This window comes from Equus caballus, chromosome 1, assembly GCF_041296265.1.
Source record: "Equus caballus isolate H_3958 breed thoroughbred chromosome 1, TB-T2T, whole genome shotgun sequence".
NCBI classification, from domain to species: Eukaryota; Metazoa; Chordata; class Mammalia; order Perissodactyla; family Equidae; genus Equus; species Equus caballus.
In genome coordinates, this window is record NC_091684.1 from 161409442 (window position 1) to 161429013 (window position 19572).

At 36.2% G+C, this 19572-nt stretch overlaps 1 protein-coding gene across 1 annotated transcript in view; it reads right to left on the reverse strand.

The window, feature by feature from the left end:
• BUB1B (BUB1 mitotic checkpoint serine/threonine kinase B) overlaps positions 1–19572 on the reverse strand; it is a 51149-nt gene that overhangs the window by 20860 nt on the left and 10717 nt on the right. The window contains exons 5-9 of the mRNA XM_003363524.5: positions 18243–18439; positions 11218–11387; positions 8477–8691; positions 8215–8306; positions 2828–3057 (exon numbers count right to left, since the gene is read on the reverse strand). Coding sequence (XP_003363572.1) covers positions 2828–3057; positions 8215–8306; positions 8477–8691; positions 11218–11387; positions 18243–18439 — 904 coding nt within the window. The remainder of the gene's footprint in view (positions 1–2827; positions 3058–8214; positions 8307–8476; positions 8692–11217; positions 11388–18242; positions 18440–19572) is intronic.

Sequence of the window (19572 nt, forward strand, 5' to 3'; positions counted from 1 at the left end):
ATTAATGTACAACTGAAATTTCACAAGATTGTAACCTATCAATAACTCAATAAAAAAAACAAAACAAACAAACAAAAAAGAAACGGCCGTTGAAGGAGTTTTCTGCTGACCAAGATCAGAGCTGCTTTAATGGAATAGAAGGGATGCTTGAGGAAATAATAGGCAGTGAAGAAGATTACAATTGCCAGGAAATTTTGCTGTGAAGGAGAGTAGAGAAACAGAATAGTAGCTGGAGAAGAATGTGAGGATAATGGAGGACCTTTTTTTCTAAAGAATGAAGACATTAGAGTATATTTGTATGATGGTAAGAATGGTTTAGTAAAAAGGGAAAATGCTGGAGGGGAAAGAAAAAAGGGCCACCCCATTGATAGGAACAGAAAAATGTTAACTTTAACAGAAAGAATGTTAGAGTGTATATGTATAGATTGCAGATATGTTGGTGGAAGAAAAGGGAGTTATCATTGTACTCCTATTTTCTCAATGAAGTATGAAGCGAGATCATAGCTGAGGAGGGGCAGGGATGTAGAAGATTTGAAAATGTAAAAGAAAATTAAATCAGCTGTTTAGCAGAAAGAAGAAATTCACATACCAGGAAGCTGTAGTAAGACTGCTAGGCACTGGTGAATGCCCATTTGAGATTTGTGGTCATGAATTAAAGTGAGACCAGTACATACAGTTGCATTTTTCTCCAGCTACATTTAAACTACTTGGGTACAGATGTGTTAGCAGTTGGCGGGATTTAGCTAGGGTGGAGGTTTTGCCAGGTGAACACAATATGGAGATAGACGGATAAAGGGGTTAGAGGATTTGCAGGGGAGTGATTATAACAACAAATCATGGACTCCAAGCTGGAAAGAAACGAAGTCAGGACATAAGGATGGTAATGAATAATAAAAAAGTAAAATTGGTAGGGATAGACTAGTGATCTCAATGAGGCTAAAGAATTCCAGGAGTAGAGTCCTAAAGTAAGTTAGCTAGAAGAGAAGGTGGTGGTCAAAGAATAGGACCTTCAAAAGTTATTAGGTAATAGGTCAACAGTAAGACCACAGGAAGAGGTGGTGAGTAGGGTTGAAGAAGAGATCACAGGAGGTGTGGTGGTCACGAAACTGAGAAGTCATAGCACTGGATGGTGTAGGGGATATTGAGCCAGGTGCTTAGTCAATTAATGAATGATGAGGAGTGACTAAAAAGTCGGAAGTAAGAATACTAAGGAGGCTCAAGAGGTAGAAAAAAGTTGGAGGACACGAATCTGAAAGAAGCTAGAATTTTTGAAGGAAGAGAAAAACAGATTGGAAGTAGCAATGGGAGGAAAGAACAATGACCTTGTCTCTAGGCCCTGCCTGTGTCTTCCTCATTTCTTGTACTCCTACCTGAGACTAAGTAGTCAGCAACGGTCTCTGAAGCCAGTTTTCAATAGTAACAGGAAACTACTTTATTATAGGCGTGAGGATTTATAAGAGTACAAACTACATTTAGTGGGGAAATTATAAGTTCATGAACTAGATTCAGAGACCAGCTTAGAAAATGAGTATTAAGAATCTTCAGAGGTCAATACTGCTTTTTATCTACTCGAATCCCACCCAAACCTTGCATAGATCCTTCTTTGGCTAGCAGAGAATAAAATGTACTTTCATTTTACTTCTACAAATTTAGTATAAGCTAGATCTTCCCCTTAAGGAAACAGTAGTTTTTATTGAAGTACCTAGTTCCTTTCCCAGCTCATATTTGGCTATCCTCCTAGCCTACTTCTTTATTGGGTGGTTGCCATTTTTAAGAAGTCTTACTCAACTAGCTCCTTGCTTTCCAACCATTCTTCCTCTCCACCCCAGACACATAGATTCCATTTTTCAATACATAATTTGAGCCCAGAGAACTTTTGTCAGTCTTGGAAGGCAGCAGTTGATTTAACAAACGAAGGCACTTCCAAACTTACTAATATCTGGTTCAAAGAAGTTTGCTTCTAACTTGTCACCTGGAACTCCGAAATGATTTTTGCTCAAATAAATTATAAGTGATAGTTAAGTTTCCCAGCTAGCCCTATAAATGGCATATCCTGTTAAGTGAGCTGAGCTACAATAGTGGGTTACTCTGGATATTTCTGTAAAAAGAAACACTTCTTTCTTGGTATAGAACCTAGTCAAATGTCTAAAAGGATGAAATTTATTTTTGGACCCTCCCTCATCACCTTTCCTGTACTCTTCCCTCATCTTCTAACACCTTAAGCTCCAAATGCTATACTTCCCTACTTTTCAGCCCATTCTGCATTACCTCTTGCCCTCAGGGACTCCAGACAACAGAATCAGAATTGCTTCCCATTTTCTCAAAATTCCCATTTCCTCAATTTATAGTAAAGCTTCCCTTAATTTAGAAATAAGAATGCCTTTAAGGAACAATAAAAATAACTATCATCTAAGTAACTGAATATATTAATCTAAATAAGCCCTGGGAAAAATTTGAGGCAGAGTATGAAAAGGTGAAATATTTGAGGCAATATTAGAAAAAGTACTTAATGGGGAAGCAGGGCATGTACGTGTATGCATGGCAGGGATCACAGCTGTCTGCCCGTCACGCTGGGGACTATGAATTGTTCCTACAGTTCAGAGCTTCTTCTCTTCCTTTACTGTTGAACACAGACTTAGTTGCTTAGTTTTCTCTCCCAGGGGTTTCATGGAAAGCAGCAATGGGAGTTCAGCTTAAACAGAGTAACCATAGAAGCATCACATAAAGGTACAAACAATGGGGCAATTTTCCTCAGACTTAATATATCAGCTCAATCTTCCTACAACCAAGTTATTTTTATAAACTTGAACTAGATCAATACACATACCTTCCCTTTGCTCTTTTAACTTCTTTCGGAAAACTTCAGCCCGAATTTCTTCAAAGGAGAACTCCCCCACTCCTGCATAAATCTTCTCCTTACAATACATCATCTTCTCTTTCTTCTCCTCAGACTCTTGCTGATGGCTCTGAACTCTTTGCAGGAGATCGCCTTCTTCCTTTCCAGGTTTTCTTGTGCTTAGAATGTGGTTTATACTGGGTTCAATTTTACATGGTGTCCTAAAAGAAGCAAAGTAATTATTATTCATCATGCATGTCAAATGACTTATTTCTTACATGTTTTGACAAAACACAAGGACAATGTCAGTAGCAAGACTACACATGATCAATTTAAAAAAACAAAAGCAGCGGCCAGCCTGTGGCCAAGTGGTTAAGTTTGCACATTCCTCTTTGGCAGCCTGGGATTTGCCGGTTCAAATCCTGGGCATGGGCCTACATACCACTCATCAAGCCATGCTGTGGCAGCATCCCACACAGAAGAACTTGGATGACTTACAACTAGGATATACAACTATGTATTGGGGCTTTGGGGAGAAAAAAAAAAAGAAGATTGGCAACAGATATTAGCTCAGGGCCAATCTTCCGCACCAAAAAAAAAGCAAATACAATTGAGAAAAAAGGCTAAAAATAATTTACATGGGTCATCAATAATTGTGGTCTAAGTACTACTCTGTTGCAATAAGAAAATTAGCCATAAGTTAGAGTCATCAAATAACTTATATTCCTTATAGGTGAAAATAAATCTTAATATTATATCTTAATCAAACCCAGTGTATGAAAGAAAATTAACCTATGTAATACAGACCATTTTCCACTGTTTAGCACCCAAAAGAATTAGTTAGGAATAATGCACTTAGAGAATTGATGATGTGAAGTTCAAGATTCTCAGCTGAGGGAGAGGAATGAGTGGTAATGTAGGTTTGAAAAGAATGAAGCATAAAGTACCTCAATCAGGATAGGGCAGATGTTCTCAAACCCGGCTATCAATCAGAATCACTGATATACCTTTTATTTTCTTATGTACCTTTTTACAACTAAAGACACCTGGTCCTTACCCCAGATCCACTGCATTAGAACTTTTAATGGTAGGGTCCAAGCATCTACCTGCTTAAAAGGCTTCCTCAACTTGCTCAACCTGATAAAGGACATCTACAAAAAACCCACACAAACATCATACTTAATGATGAAAGACTGAATGCTTCCCCCCTAAGATCAGGAACAAGACAAGGATGTCCATTCTTGTCACTTTTATTCAACACTGTACTGGAAGTTCTAGCCAGGGCAATCAGGCAAGAAAAAGAAAGGAAAGGCATCCAGATGCGAAAGGAAGAAGTAAAACTAGCTCTATTTGCAGATGACATGATTTTATATATATATATACAGGAAAGCCTAAGAATCCACTAAAAAAACTATTAGAACTAATAAATGAATTCATCAAAGAAACAGGATACAAGATCAATACGTATTTTATATACATGCAATGAACAATCTGGAAATGAAATTAAGAAAATAATTCTATTTATAATAGCATCAAGAAGAATAAAACACTTCAGAATAAATTTTTTTAAAAGTGTGAACAGACATCTTATCTAAGATATACAGATGGCAAAAAGCATATGAAAAGATGCTCAACATCATATGTCATTAACGAATTGCAAATCAAAACAACGAGATACCACTACACATCTATTAGAAAGGCTGAAATCTAATATACTGACAACATGAAATGCTGATAAGGATGTGGAGCAACAGGAACTTTCATCCATTGCTGGTGGTAATGCAAAATGGTACAGCCACTTTGGAAGAGAGTTTGGCACTTTCTTATAAAGCTAAACTTAGTCTTACAATATAATCCAGCCAAATGAGTTGAAAACATGTCCACACAAAAACTTTCACACAAATGTTTATAGCAACCTAATTCATAATTGTCAAAACTTGGAAGCAATCAAGATGTCCTCTAATAGATAAACAGGTAAAGAGCCATACAACAGCATACCATTCAGAACTAAAAAGAAATGAGCTATTAAGTCACAAAAAGACATGGAGGAATCTTAAATGGATATTCCTAAGTGAAAGAAGCCAGTCTAAAAAGGCTACATATTGTGTGGTTCCAACTTCACAACTTTCTGGAAAAGGTAAAAGTATGAAGACAGTATAAAGATCAGTGGTGGCCAGAGATTTGGGAGATGGATGGACGAATAGGTGGAATAAAGGGAATTTTTAGGGCAGTGAAACTATTCTGTATAATATTGTAATGATGGATACATGACATTATTCATTTGCCAAAATTCACAGGCTGTAAAACACATTAGAGTGAACCCTAATGTAAACTATGAACTTTAGTTAATAATAATGTATCAATGTTGGTTCAATTAAAACAAATGTGCCACACTAATGAAAGATGCTAATAATAGAGAAAACTGCGTGCAGGGTGTGGAGGAGGAACTATATGGGAACTCTCTGTACCTTCTGCATAATTCTTTTGCCCTAAAAAATAAAGTCTACTTTTTAAAAAGAGTACAAAACTTGTGTTCTGAAAATTATGAAACATTGTTGAAAGAAATGAAAGAAGACATAAATAAAAGGAAAGATATCCCACGTTCATGGATCAGATTTAATATTGTTAGGACAGCAACAGTCATTAAATTGATCTACAGATTCAACACATTTTGTATCAAAATCACAGTTGGCTCTTTTGCAGAAATTGACAAGCTGATTCTAAAATTCATATGGATTTGCAAGAGGACCAGAATGGTCAAAACATCTTTAAAAAGAAGAACAAAGTTGGAGGACTCACACTTCTAGATTTCAAAAGTTACTACAAATTTACAGTAATCAAGACTGTGTGGTATTGGCATAATGATAGACACAGAGATCAATGGAATAGAATTAAGAGCCCAGAAACAAACCCATACATTATGGTCAATTGATTTTCAACAAGGGTGACAAGACCATTCAATGGGGAAAGAAGTTTCTTCAACAAATGGTGCTGGGACAACTGGATATCCACTTGCAGAAGAATGAAGTTGGACTCCTTATTTATACCCTACACAAACATTAGCTAAGAATGGATCACAGACCTGAATGTAAGAGTTAAAACTATAAAACTCTTGGAAGAAAACATAGGAGTAAATCTTTATGTTTGGTTAGGCAAAGCCTGCTTAGATACAACACCCAAAGCACGAGACAAAAGAAAAAAACAGAAAAATTTCACTTCATCAAAATAAAAAAAAACTTTCGGGCTTCAAAAGATATCATCTAGAAAGTGAAAAGACAACTCACAGAATGGGAGAAAATATTTGCAAATCATATATCTGATAAGAGACTTGTATCCAGAATACATAAACTCTTACAAACTCAACAGTAAAAATACAAATAATCCAACTGAAAAACAGGCAAAGGATTTGACCTGGCATTTCTCCAAAGAAGATAAACAAAGAGCCAATAAACCCATGAAGAGATGCTCAACATCATTAATCATTAGGGAAATGCAAATCAAAACCATAAGATACCACTTCATACCCACTAGAATGGCAATAACCAAACAACCAGATAATAACAAGTGTTGGTAAGGATGTGGAGAAACTGGAACCCTCATTCATTACAGCAATGTGCAGCCTCTTTGGAAAATAGTTTAACAGCTCCTCAAAATGTTAAAATATAGAGTTACTATACGACTCAGCAATTCCCCTCCTAGCTATATACCCCAAAGAAATGAAAACATACTTCCACATAAAAGGGTATACACAAATGTCCATAGAAGCATTATTCATAATAGCCCAAAATGCAGAAACAACCCAAATGTTCAAAGCGTGGCTATTCTAGACAAGTTCAGGAACTTGCAAACAGTCTAGTACGACCACATGTGGGGGAGAAAACTGGAGATGTTAGCAGAGGCCAAACCATGAACAGTCTTATAATTAATGTTAAAGAGTTTGGATTTCATCTCCAAGGTTATGGGGAGCTAGCAAGGAATTCTGGTCAGGAAAATGACATGTTCAGATTTGCAGTGTAGACCTGTGACAGCACAGAGAATGAATGGGGATGAGTAAAACTAGAGGTAGGAAGATTAGTTAGGTTGCAGTAATCCTGGGAAAGAATGATGGAGACACAGAAACCATAAAGAAGATTGTTAAATTTGTTTAAGAATTAAAAATGTATTTATAATGGTTACTATTATGCAAGGTCAAAATACAAGTGAAAAAGTAGAGGAAAATATGTGCAACTCCTATTACATTTAGCTGATTTTCTTAATCTTTGAAAAGCCTCTGGAACACATCATTAAGAAAAACACAAACTAAAGAAAAAAAGTGCAGAGGGGTCAGTCAAACAAGACAGTCATGAAAAACAGTTTAAATAAAAATACAGTTCAACATTTTTCTTTTTTAAAGATTGGCACCTGAGCTACCATCTGTTGCCAATCTTCCTTTTTTTTCTTGCTTCTTCTTCTTCTCCTCCCCAAAGCCCCCCAGTACATAGTTGTATACTCTAGTTATGAGTGCCTCTGGCTGTGCTAGGTGGGAGGCCGCCCCACCATGGCCTGATGCCCATGTCTGTACCCAGGATCCAAATCGCAAAACCCTGTGCTACCAAAGTGGAGCACATGAACTTAACCACTCGGCCATGGGGCTGGCCCCACCGTTTTCTATACCATAGTCATTTTGACATAATTGTTTCTATAAGTGATTTGAAACATTAGAAAAATTAAACATCCATAAATGGGTGTTTTCAATTCTTCAGGTAATCCTTCGTAAAGGTTCATATGACTTTCCTAATAGCCTCCCTTGTGATGAGCTCCTACCAGACAGAATTTTTCCTCTAAATCTTATCTATGTTTGCATTCCTATAGTACCAGTACATAGTGAGGCGTTATAGATGAGTTATGAGGAAATTCTTGCTCTAGGGCACAGAATATGACCCAGTATTAGAACTCTGCAATGTTATGTATTAGACTAATCCTCAGACAGCCTCATTACCTAATCATCGGTCATACTTTTTCTTATAAACAGAAATGCTAAGGGTTAGGAAGAAAAATAAAAAGACATCCAGAAGGAAGGAGCAGGATAAGAAGAAAAACTAGCACAATTTCTAATTACTGTCAATAACAAAGGTAGAACATCTCACTTAAATTGGTGAGTATCTTTGACTACAGCAATGTAAACATAAACCTATTAAGTTTATTCCTTAATAAAAATATTACCAAATGGTCTTTTAGCCCTAACATACTCAAAGGACTATAGACATAAAGGAAACAAAAAAACTTTGTCTGGTTACTTTCAGCCCCAATAAAGAAGAAAATGCCTTTGAGAACTAGGATAGGTGCCCCTGCCCACTCTTAATAATTCCTATTTTAAAATATTTGGAAGTCAAACTCACATAATTGGCTGTTGTGCAGTCTCTTCCACATATGGAGTAAAACTGGGAAGCAAAGAGGGTACAGCTGTCACAGAAGCTGTATTGCCACGAGGCTGGTGATGAAGAATAAAACAAATCAGCATAGTTTTACATTATGATACAACATATGCAGACCATGCCTAATTATTCAAGAGGAATTAAAAGAGATGCTAAAAATATTCCTCTACTCTACATCTGAAGTCTTTGTTATGTTGGCATATACACTGGATCTAAGAGTTCTTACCCTGTATTCCAAAGGCCCGCCTGTGTTCCAAGGGCCTGGTTGCAGTTCATTTTCTTTGGCCCTGGACACAGGGGGTGCTATCCATGGCTGGACTGCAGGCTTAGACAACTCTGCTCTAGAAGCCTCATCAGCATTTTCATCAAAAACAGTAATTCTAGAATTACTCTGCATCTGTTGAGGGACTGGATTTTGGAGTCCTCTGTTCTGGTTTGAAGCTAGGAGAAAAATATTAAAACTTCATGTAAAATCTTTAATTATCAACTTAGATGCTAGATAAGGTATACCTAATTCATCCCCAAATCTAGGAGATTACTTCTATTACCACAAAGAGATATTTTTTTTTAAACTTTTTATTAAGATTATGATAGTTTACAACCTTGTGAAATTTCAGTTGTACGTTATTGTTAGCCATGTTGTAGGTACACCACTTCACCCTTTGTGCCCTCTCCCCAGCCCCCCTTTCCCCTGGTAACCACCAATCAGTTCTCTTTGTCTATATGTTTAACTTCCACCTAGTAGTGGAGTCATACAGAGTTTGTCTTTCTCTATCTGGCTTATTTCACTTAATATAATACCCCCAAGGTCCATCCATGTTGTTGTGAATGAGACGATTTTATCCTTTTTTATGGCTGAGTAGTATTCCATTGTATATATATATACCACATCTTCTTTATCTAATCATCATTTGATGGGCACTTAGGTTGCTTCCATGTCTTGGCTATTGTAAATAATGCTATGATGAACATAGGGGTACATGGGACTTTTGGAATTGCTGATTTCAAGTTCTTTGGATAGATACCCAGTAGGGAGATGGCTGGGTCATAAGGTATTTCTATTTTTAATTTTTAAAAAAATTTTTTTTAATCTATTTTTTATTTTTTTAAAGATTTTATTTTTTCCTTTTTCTCCCCAAAGCCCCCCAGTACATAGTTGCATATTCCTCGTTGTGGGTCCTTCTAGTTGCAGCATGTGGGACGCTGCCTCAGCGTAGTTTGATGAGCAGTGCCATGTCCGTGCCCAGGGTTCGAACCAACGAAACACTGGGCTGCCTGCAGTGGAGCGCACAGACTTAACCACTCGGCCACGGGGCCAGCCCCTCTATTTTTAATTTTTTGAGAAATTTCCATACTGTTTTCCATAGTGGCTGCACCAGTGTGCATTCCCACCAACAGTGCATAAGGGTTCCTTTTTCTCCATAACCTCTCAAACATTTGTCACTTTTTGTTTTGGATATTTTTGCCATTCTAACAGGTGTAAGGTGATATCTTAGTGTAGTTGATTTGCATTTCTCTGATGATTAGTGATGAAGAGCATCTTTTCATGTGTCTATTGACCATCTGTATATCTTCTCTGGAGAAATGTCTGTTCATGTCTCCTGCCCATTTTTCAATCGGGTTGTTTGATTTTTTGTTGTTGAGCTGTGTGAGTTCTTTACATATTATGGAGATTAACCCTTTGTCAGATATACAACTTGTAAATATTTTTTCCCAACTAGTGGGTTGTTTTTTTATTTCAATCCTGTTTTCCCTTGCCTTAAAGAAGCTCTTTAGTCTGCTGAAGTCCCATTTGTTTATTCTTTCTATTGTTTCCCTCATCTGAGGAGTTACGGTGTCCGAAAAGATTCTTTTGAAACTGATGTCAAAGAGTGTACTGCCTATATTCTCTTCTGGAAGACTTATTGTTTCAGGTCTAATCTTTAGGTCTTTGATCCATTTTGAGTTTACTTTTGTGAATGGTGAAAAAGAACGGTCAATTTTACCACAAAGAGATTTTTTAAATAATTTTTTAAAAATCTTAATGGATCAAATTAATAACTTTTTAATCCATTCTGTGTTTGTTATTTATACTCTCCCTCTTTTCCCTCACCTCCAATCTTTTATTCAGATACCTCCCCCCAAAATTCCACATCTTCCTTCAGTTAACATTCTAACATTGCCTAGTTATATCAGAGACTAACCTAACCTAAATCTTCATTTTTCAGTTTAAAATTTTCTCTCAGTGGAAATCAGCTGAAATGTGCTGAATCTAGAGAAGATAAATTAGCCCATTTATTAGGGGTGTTTTCTGTTGTGGGGCTGCTTATTAAAATCAAGCTTCATCATGATCTGGATGACATATTCCTTAGGACTACATATACAGTCCCTATACCCTAATTCTAGGATCTCCAAGGAATATTGATAAGTTGATACCAGGAAAGAGATAAGAGATTTAAAAAAAATCTCGTCTACATGTCTAACTGCTATAAATTTAGTTAACAAAAGCTTATTGCTCTCTGTACCCTCCACTCAATTTTGCTGTGAACCTAAAGTTTCCCTAAAAAATAGTGAATTAAAAAAAACTTATTGTTGATCACCTTTAGGTGTACAAAGAGAGGCTGCTTTCTGACTCCAAGAAGCTGAAGACCACGTTAATACATTGTTTGAGGCTTTGCTACATGTAAGCCTCACTTTGACAATACTTGCTCATTATTGCGTATCTTCTTTCAACTAACAAGGCAAACTCAGAAACTCTTGATGCTTCCTATATATTAGGTTTTTCTTAATTAAGACTCAAAATTGCTGACATGTTTTGATTTTACTGCACACTATGATCTCAGCTCTCCTTAAATGGCCTTCTTTTTGCTACCTAGTACTCAGAAAACTTGGACAGTGTCCACATGTATATGTATATATTATCTCCTTATATAATTTGCCTACCACCTGAGACTAAGAGCCTCCCATAATGACACTTAATAAACTTACCCTTGAGAGCACCACCTACACGGCTGATGGGAGCTCTTGCTGTCTTTTTCCCTTTGCTTTTTAGTTCAGCCAGTGTGCTTCGTTGTGGTACAGAAGATCCAAAAACTTCCTCCTCTTCTTCTTTCTCAAGCGCCAACAGAGTTTGCCGAGACACCCGAGCTTGGAATTGCCTAAAGCAAGAACGGATGGTTAACTTTTGGTGAGATGAACACTACTTACCAGACTCAAAATTTCCAATTTGTTAAAACAAACAAAGGAGGAGTAGGCTGGGGGAAGAAATATATAGAAACAGCCCAAAAAAGTGTTTCTTATCTCAGGAAAAAGAAAGCCACCTTGACATCAGAGAAAGCTTTGGCTAAAATGATTTAGCTCTCCCTTTAAATGTCCAAGTTTGACCAATTAAAAATACTCCGAAGAGCACCATTTGGTTGATCTGAGGATCAGATCAGGGTGACTAAGACTAAGATTATAGAATTTATTAAGATCAGAGTTTCCCATCAACTTTTTATTATAAAACTTTCTAAACTTACAAGACAGTTGAAAGAGTAAATGAGCACCCATATACCCTTCACCAAGATTCACCAACTGTTAATGTCTTGCCACATCTATTTATCACTGTCTGTATGTCTCTTTTTCTCTCTCTATACACAATGCCCCCACTTATACCCGTTTTCCTGAATCATATGAAGTTGCATCCAACATGACATTTTACTTCAGCAAAGCTGGCAGAAGTTGGAAGACTAAACTTCCTGTGCTGCTGCCAAAGTTTTAAGTATTGTCAAAAGGGTAAAAAACCTGCATAAACTGCAAGTGCTGGCTAAGTTGGAGTAAACCCACAATAGGCCCCCTCTCTCTCACTGATTAGAATTAAAAACTCTAGACAAAATACAAAACAGCCACCGAGGCCTTGAAAAAGTAAACAAAAGCAAGTGGACTGTGGAGAGGGGTCAAACTTGAAGAAACAACCCATGCAGGGTTGTTTCCTGTTTTTGTTTTCCTCTTCTCTTTTCTCTCGTGGTTTTGAATTATTGTAACTGTGGTGTGGGAAGCTCAAACTCCTAGAGAAACCTCATGTTTCTGGCCACAGGGCTGGGAAAAGGGGACTTTGAGGGCCAATGAGTGTGGAAGAAATACTGGAGAGGATGAGCTGATGAAGGGGATCTCTTAATTCTACATGTGAGTTGCCACAAGCCCTAGACCCACTCCTGAGCTCTGCATGAACAGGGAAGACCCCAAATGGCACAGAAAAGGCTTTGAGAACTGAACTATGATATAAACCACTGCCCAAGTCCCAGACTAACCCCTGAGCAACACATACATCGGATAGACCCACAAGTCTCAAAAATTGAACTAACGGTGGAACCACTACCCACATAAGATGAGAAAGTACTTGCGTTATCTAAAGGTAGTTGCCTACTAAGATAAAAACATCAACACTCAACATTCTCCAGAGAATATCAACCAATAGGACCAGAGTCTAATAACAATATCAGGATAGATGTCCAGGGTATAATGCAAAATTACTTGACACACACAAAAAACAGGAAAATGTGACCAATTCTCAAAGGAAAAGACAATCAACAGATAGCAACATCAAGATGACCCAGGTGTTAGTTTTCAGACAGAGATTTTAAAGTACCTATTATAACGATGTTCCATGAGATAAAGGTAAATACATTTGAAATGAACGGAAAGAAAGAAGTTCTCAGCAAGACAAAGAAACTATAAAAAAGAATCAAATGGAAATTTTATACCTGAAAAATATAATATCTGAAATAAAAAATTTACTGGATGGACTCAAGATTGGAATAGAGATGGCTGAGGAAAGAGTAAATGACCTGAAGACAAATCAATAAAATACTGGGCACTCTGAAGAACTGAAAGAAAAAACTTTAAAAAATTTCTGAAAATGAACAGAGCTTCAAGGACCTGTGGAACAATACCAAAAGGTTTAACATATGGGTAACTGAAGTCCTAGAAGAAAAGAAAGAGATATAGGTGCAGAAAAGTATTTTAAAAATAAGGCTGAAAGATGTGGAAGCAACTCAAGTGCTCGTCGACAGATGACTGGACAAAGAAGATGTGGTATATATATACAATGGAGTACTACTCAGCCATAAAAAAAAGACAAAATCGTCCCATTCGCAACCACATGGATGAAACTTAAGGGCATCGTGCTAAGCAAAATAAGCCAGACAGAGAAAGACAAACACTATATGATTTCACTTATATGTGGAATATAAACAAACTTACGGACAAAGAGGATAAATTAGTGGTCACCGGGGAAGGGGGGTGGAGGGTGGGCACAAGGGGTGAAGGGGCATACTTATATGGTGTACGACCATAATGTACAACTGAAATCTCACTATGTTATAAGCTATTATGACCACAATAAAAAAAATCATGAGAAAAAAAATAACGCTGAAAACTTTTCAAATTTTGTGAAAGGCATACATTTACAAATTCAAAAAGCCCAGTAAACCCCAAATGGATTAAATGCAAAAGTAATCACCCTAGACATATAACAATCAAACTGCTGAAAACCAATGTTAAAGAAAATAATCTTAACTGCACACAGAGAAAACCCACACATTATACACAGGTGAGGTATCATCAAATAACTGCAGATTTCTCATGGGAAACCAGAAGATAGCAGAACAACACCTTTAAAGTGCTGAAAGAAAAGAACCATTGACCCAGAATTCTACATCCAGGGACAATATCTTTCAGGAATGAAGAGGAAATGAAGACATTCTCAGAGGAAGAAAAACTAACAGAATTTATTGGCTAAGGCTTACTCCAAATGACTGGCTGAAAAAAAAATCTCTTTAGGCTGAAGGGAAATGATACTACAGGAGAGTTTGGAACTTCAGGAATGAAGAAAGAACAGAAACGGTAAATACAAAAGACTATTTTTCTCCCGAGTTCTTTAAAATATGTATGGCTGTTGAAAGCAAAAATTATAACATTGTCTGGTGGGGTTTTCAATGAATGTAGATGTAACACATGTGAGAAGTATACTAAAAAAGTAGGGACGATAAAGGGACCTATACGGTTATAACGCTTCTATATTTTACTGGAAATGGTACAATATTAAATCCAAGTAAACTGTTAAAGGTGAGCTATACATATTATATACCCTAAAGCAACTACTCAAAACATAACAGACAAAATATTAAACCAAAAAAAAAAATTAAAATTAAATACTAAAAAATATTCAAATAATCCAAAAGAAGACAGGAAAGGGGCAACAGGGGAACAAAAGGCAGAGAACTGAAAACAAATTAAAAAACAGTACATTTAAATCCAACAAAATTAATAATTACACTAAGTGTTCTAAATATATCATATAAAAGATATTGTGAGATTTGAGGAAAAAAACAAGACCCAACTAAATATTTGCTGTGTAAAAGAAACCCACTTTAAATATAAAGACATTGACAGGTTAAAAGTAAAAGGAAATCCACCCAAAAACCTGTTACATGAATGTTTTCAGCAGCATTATTTCATAATAGCCAAAAAAGGGAAATAACCTTAATATCCATTAACTGATGAATGGATAAACAAAATGTGGTATATCCAGAGAATGGCATATTATTCGGCAATAAAAAGGAATGAAATACTCATATACGCCACAACTATGTTGATCTAAGACAGTGAAACATGCTAAGTGAAAAAAGCCAGTCACAAAAGACCACATAATGTAGGATCCCACTTATGTGCAGTGTCCAGCATAGGCAAATTCAGAGGGAGAAAGCAGATTACCGACTGCCTGGAACTGGGGTGTGTGGGAATGAAGAGTGAATGCTAATGAGCACAGGGTTCATTTGGGGTGTTAAAAATGTTCTAAACTTAGATTGTGGTGATGGTTGCACAACTCTAAAGCTATTAAAAAAAGTAAAGAAAGGAAAAAGATATATCATGCAAGCAAAAGAAAGCTGAAGTGGCTGTATTAATATTAGACCAAGTAGACTTCAGAACAAGTATGACCAGGGATCAAGATGAACATTATATAACGATACAAGGATCATTTCTAAATGCATATGCACCTAACAACAGAACTTCAAAATATATGAAGCAAAACTGATGGGACTGAAAGAAGAAATAGACAAATTCACAATGAAAGAGACTTCTAGGGGCCGGCCCGGCAGCATAGTGGTTAAGTTCCCACGCTCCGCTTCAGCAGCCCCGTTAGATGGTTTGGATCTTGGGCTCAGAGAGCTATGCACCACTCATCAAGCCATGCTGTGGCAGCATCCCACATAGAAGAACTAGAAGGACTTACAATTAGGATATACAGCTATGTGCTGGGGCTTTGGGGAATTAAAAAAAAAAAAAAGAGGAAGATTGCCAACAGATGTTAGCTCAGGGCCAATCTTCCTTACCAAAAAGCATTAAAAAAAAAAGAGAGACTTCTAAATTCCTCTCTGAGTAACTGATAGAACAAGTAGACAGAAAATCAGCAAGGATACAGAAGACCAGAACAGACTACCACTCAACTTGACCTAAATGACATGTATAAAACATTGCACTCCAAAACAGCAGAAAACACATATTTTTCAAGTGTACATAGAACATTCACCACAACAGACTATATTTGGGCCATAAAACGAATCTTAATAAATTTAAAAGGATTAAAACCATACAAATTATGTTCTTTGATCATAATGGAATTAAATTGGAAATCAGTACCAGGGAGATATCTGAAAAATCCCCAAACATCTCCTAATTAAATAATACACTTCTAAGTAACCCATGGATCAAAAGGAAGACATAAGGAAAGTTAGAAAATATTTTGAACTGAATGAAAATGAAAATATAATATTACATTAAAACTTGTGGGATACAGCTAAAGCAGTGCTTAGAAAGAAATTTTTTATATTAGAAAAGATTTAGAATCAGTCATCTAAGTTGTCACTTAAATTAGAAAAAGAGCAAGTTAAACCCAAAGCAAAGCACAAAAAAGGAAATAATAAAGAATACAGATTAATAAAATTAACAGAAAATCAACTAAGAGAAAAAACAATAAAACCAAAGATCAATCAAATCTAAACTTCCAGCCAGACTGACTGAGAGAAAAAAAGACAAATTACCAAAATCGGGAATGAAAGAGGGGAGATCACTACATAACCTACAGACATTAAAAGGATAATAAGGGAATACTATGAACAACTCTATGCCCATAAACTCATCAACTTTGATGAAACAGACCAATTCCTTGAAAGATAAAAACTACCACAACTCACTCAAAGAAATCAAAGATCAAAATAAATGGAGAAATATACAGTAGCCTTTTCCATGAGGATATGTTCCAAGACTCCCCAGTGGATGCCTGAAATCTCGGACAATACTGAACCTTACATGTTCTATGGTTTTTCCTATATATACATATTTGATGTGTGACAGCAAAACCAGCATGAATTTGTTTTTTCTCCTTCATAATTTCACAGATAGAAGATCCATTCTTACTGTAGATCTTAGCAACCTCAGCATATGATTTTTTTCTTTCCTTGTTAAGTTGAGAACTTTCACTTTTTCACTTAAAGGAAGCACTTTACGGCTTCTCTTTGGCATGTCTGAATTGCCAGCATCACTACTCTTGCACTTGGGGCCATTACGAAGTAAAATAAGGGTTACTTAAACACAAGCACTTTGATATCGGGACAATGGATCTGATAACCCAGAGGGCTATTAAGTGACTAATGGGCAGACAGCGTGTACAGCATGGACACACTGGTCAAAGGGATGATTCACATCCTAGGTGGAATGGAGTGGATGGCGAGAGATTTCATCATGCCACTCAGAACGGTGCACAATTTAAAACTTATAAATTGTTTATTTCTGGAATTTTCTATTTAATATTTTCAGACCACTGTTGACTACAGGTAACTGAAACTTCAGAAAGCAAAACTGCAGATAAGGAAGGACTACTGTATCATGTTCGTGCACAATACTAATCAAAATCCCAGAAAGCTGATTCTAAAATATATACAGAAAATCAAAGGAACTCAAAGAGCTAAAAAGAACAAAGTTAGAGGACCCATATTAACTGATTTCCAGACTTACTATAAAGCTACAATCTAGATAGTGTGGTGTACACTAATGAATAAATACATCAATAGAACAAAATGGAGTAATAGAAATAAACCTACACAAATATGATCAACTGACTTTTGACAAAGGTACAAAGGCAATTCAGTGGAGAAAATCTTTTCAACAAGTGGCAGAGGAACAAATAGAAGTTCATATGCAAAAAAAAGAAGAACCTTGATCCATACTTTCTACAAAAATTAACTCAAAATGGATCACAGATCTAAATGTAAAAACTATAAAACTTCAAGATGAAAACATAAGAGAAAATCTTTGTGATCTTCGGCTAAACAAAGAATTCTCAGATGTACCAAAAGCATGATCCATACAAGAAATAATTGATGTTACATTTCTTCAAAATTAAAAACTTTTATTCCATAAAAGATACTGTTAAAAAGAATGAATAGACCAGACTTAAGCTAGGAGAAAAGATTTACAAATCACATATCTGACAAAAGACTTGTATTCAGGATATATAAAGAACTCCTACAACTCATATGCACTATGCTAAATGAAAGCAGCCAGACTCAAAAGGCGACATACTGTATGATTCCATTTATATGACATTATGGAAAAGGCAAGACTATACGGCTGGAGAATAGATCAGTGGTTGCCAGAGGAGGGGAGGGAGAGTAGGTGTTGAGCACAAAGGGAGAGCACGGGGGAATTCTGTGGAGTGATAAGATTATTCTCTATCTTGATCATGGTAATGGTTACATGTCTCTATTCATTTGCGAAAACTTAAAGATCAATATACCAAAGAGTGGATTTTACTGTAATTTAAATAAAAAATATTTAAATATGTTTTTTAAAAAATGGAATAGTAACTAAGTAGACTTGCCAATCCATGGAGAGTACTTTATTCAGACGCAAAAACGACCACTTATCTCTACGAGTTTTAAAGAGCTAAGATAAGCTCCAGAGAAGCACTTTACCGGTGCTGGGACTGCAGTCTTTCCAGGGGTTCAGCCTTCTTTTGAATCCCTTCCTGAAATATCATATCTGCTTTCTTAAAGTTTTCTCTAGCTTCATATTCTTCAGCCCATGAGATATAGAACTGAGCAAGTGAAACGCCAATACCTTGGTTGTGTAAATAACTGTACATATCCAAAGGCTCATTGCATAGATGCCCCTGTAACAAATTAAAAGCATTAACAGTTAACCAATTTCTATTCACTTACTGAGTGTCTGTTATGTGTCAAACAATCATTGGAGGATACCATGTGGAGTTCCAGTATTTAAAAATTAAATAATTTTTATATAACATCTCTATCATAATACGATGTTACAAGAACTATACTGGGAGGACCTAAAAAGCAGACAAAAATAAGAGGTTAATTTAAAAAAAAAAATAAAGGGATAGGGAGGAAAGACTTCAAGAAGGTGTGACATTTGAGTGTGGCCTTGAAGAAGAAACAGACCTGCATCAGGCAGAGAATGGGAAAGGGCATTCCAGACAGAGAAAACAGCACAAGCAAGGACAGAGAAGAATAAAAGTTTGTGAGGGTGCAGCCTAAATAGGAGTTTGGAAAGAAAGGTGTGACAGGTCTTGAATGTCAAGCTAATCAACTTTAAATTTACCTGATAGTCAATGTATGTGTGTTGGGGTGGGAGAGCTATAAGCAAAAGAATGACATGATTAAAGTATTTTAGAAGGAATCTTATAAGACCACATACAATGTAGATAATTCTAGTAGCAAGAAGTGGCGGGAAAAAAATCACTAAAAATCCTGCACCATTAACAGTTTGATATATGTTCTTCAGTCATTTTTTCTCCTTAAGGGAAAAAAAAGGGAACATATTACATCATTTTACACAGGATAAAAGGATTCTTACCATTTTATAAAGTTTTAATCATAATAAAATTTGCTTTTATTCCACTTAATAGTACATCATTCATTTTTCCATGGTTCTTACTCTTCACATTATTTTTAAATGGATGAATAATGTTCCATCTAGTAGATCTTCCATCATTTAACTATTTCCCTATTTTTTAGATAAACTTCTAATTTTGCCCAATTATAAATAATTCTATAATAAATATCTTCATGCATACAAGCTTTCACATTTTACACTACTCCCTTAAGATAAATTCCTAGAAGAACTATATTAAAAAGCAACAAATTACTTTCTAAGAGGGTTGTATAAATTTAAAATGCTAGTAGTGGGGCTGGCCCAGTGGTGTAGTGGTTAAGTTCACGTTCTGCTTCAGTGGCCCAGGGCTTGCAGGTTTGGATGCCGGGTGCAGACCTAGGACCAATCGTC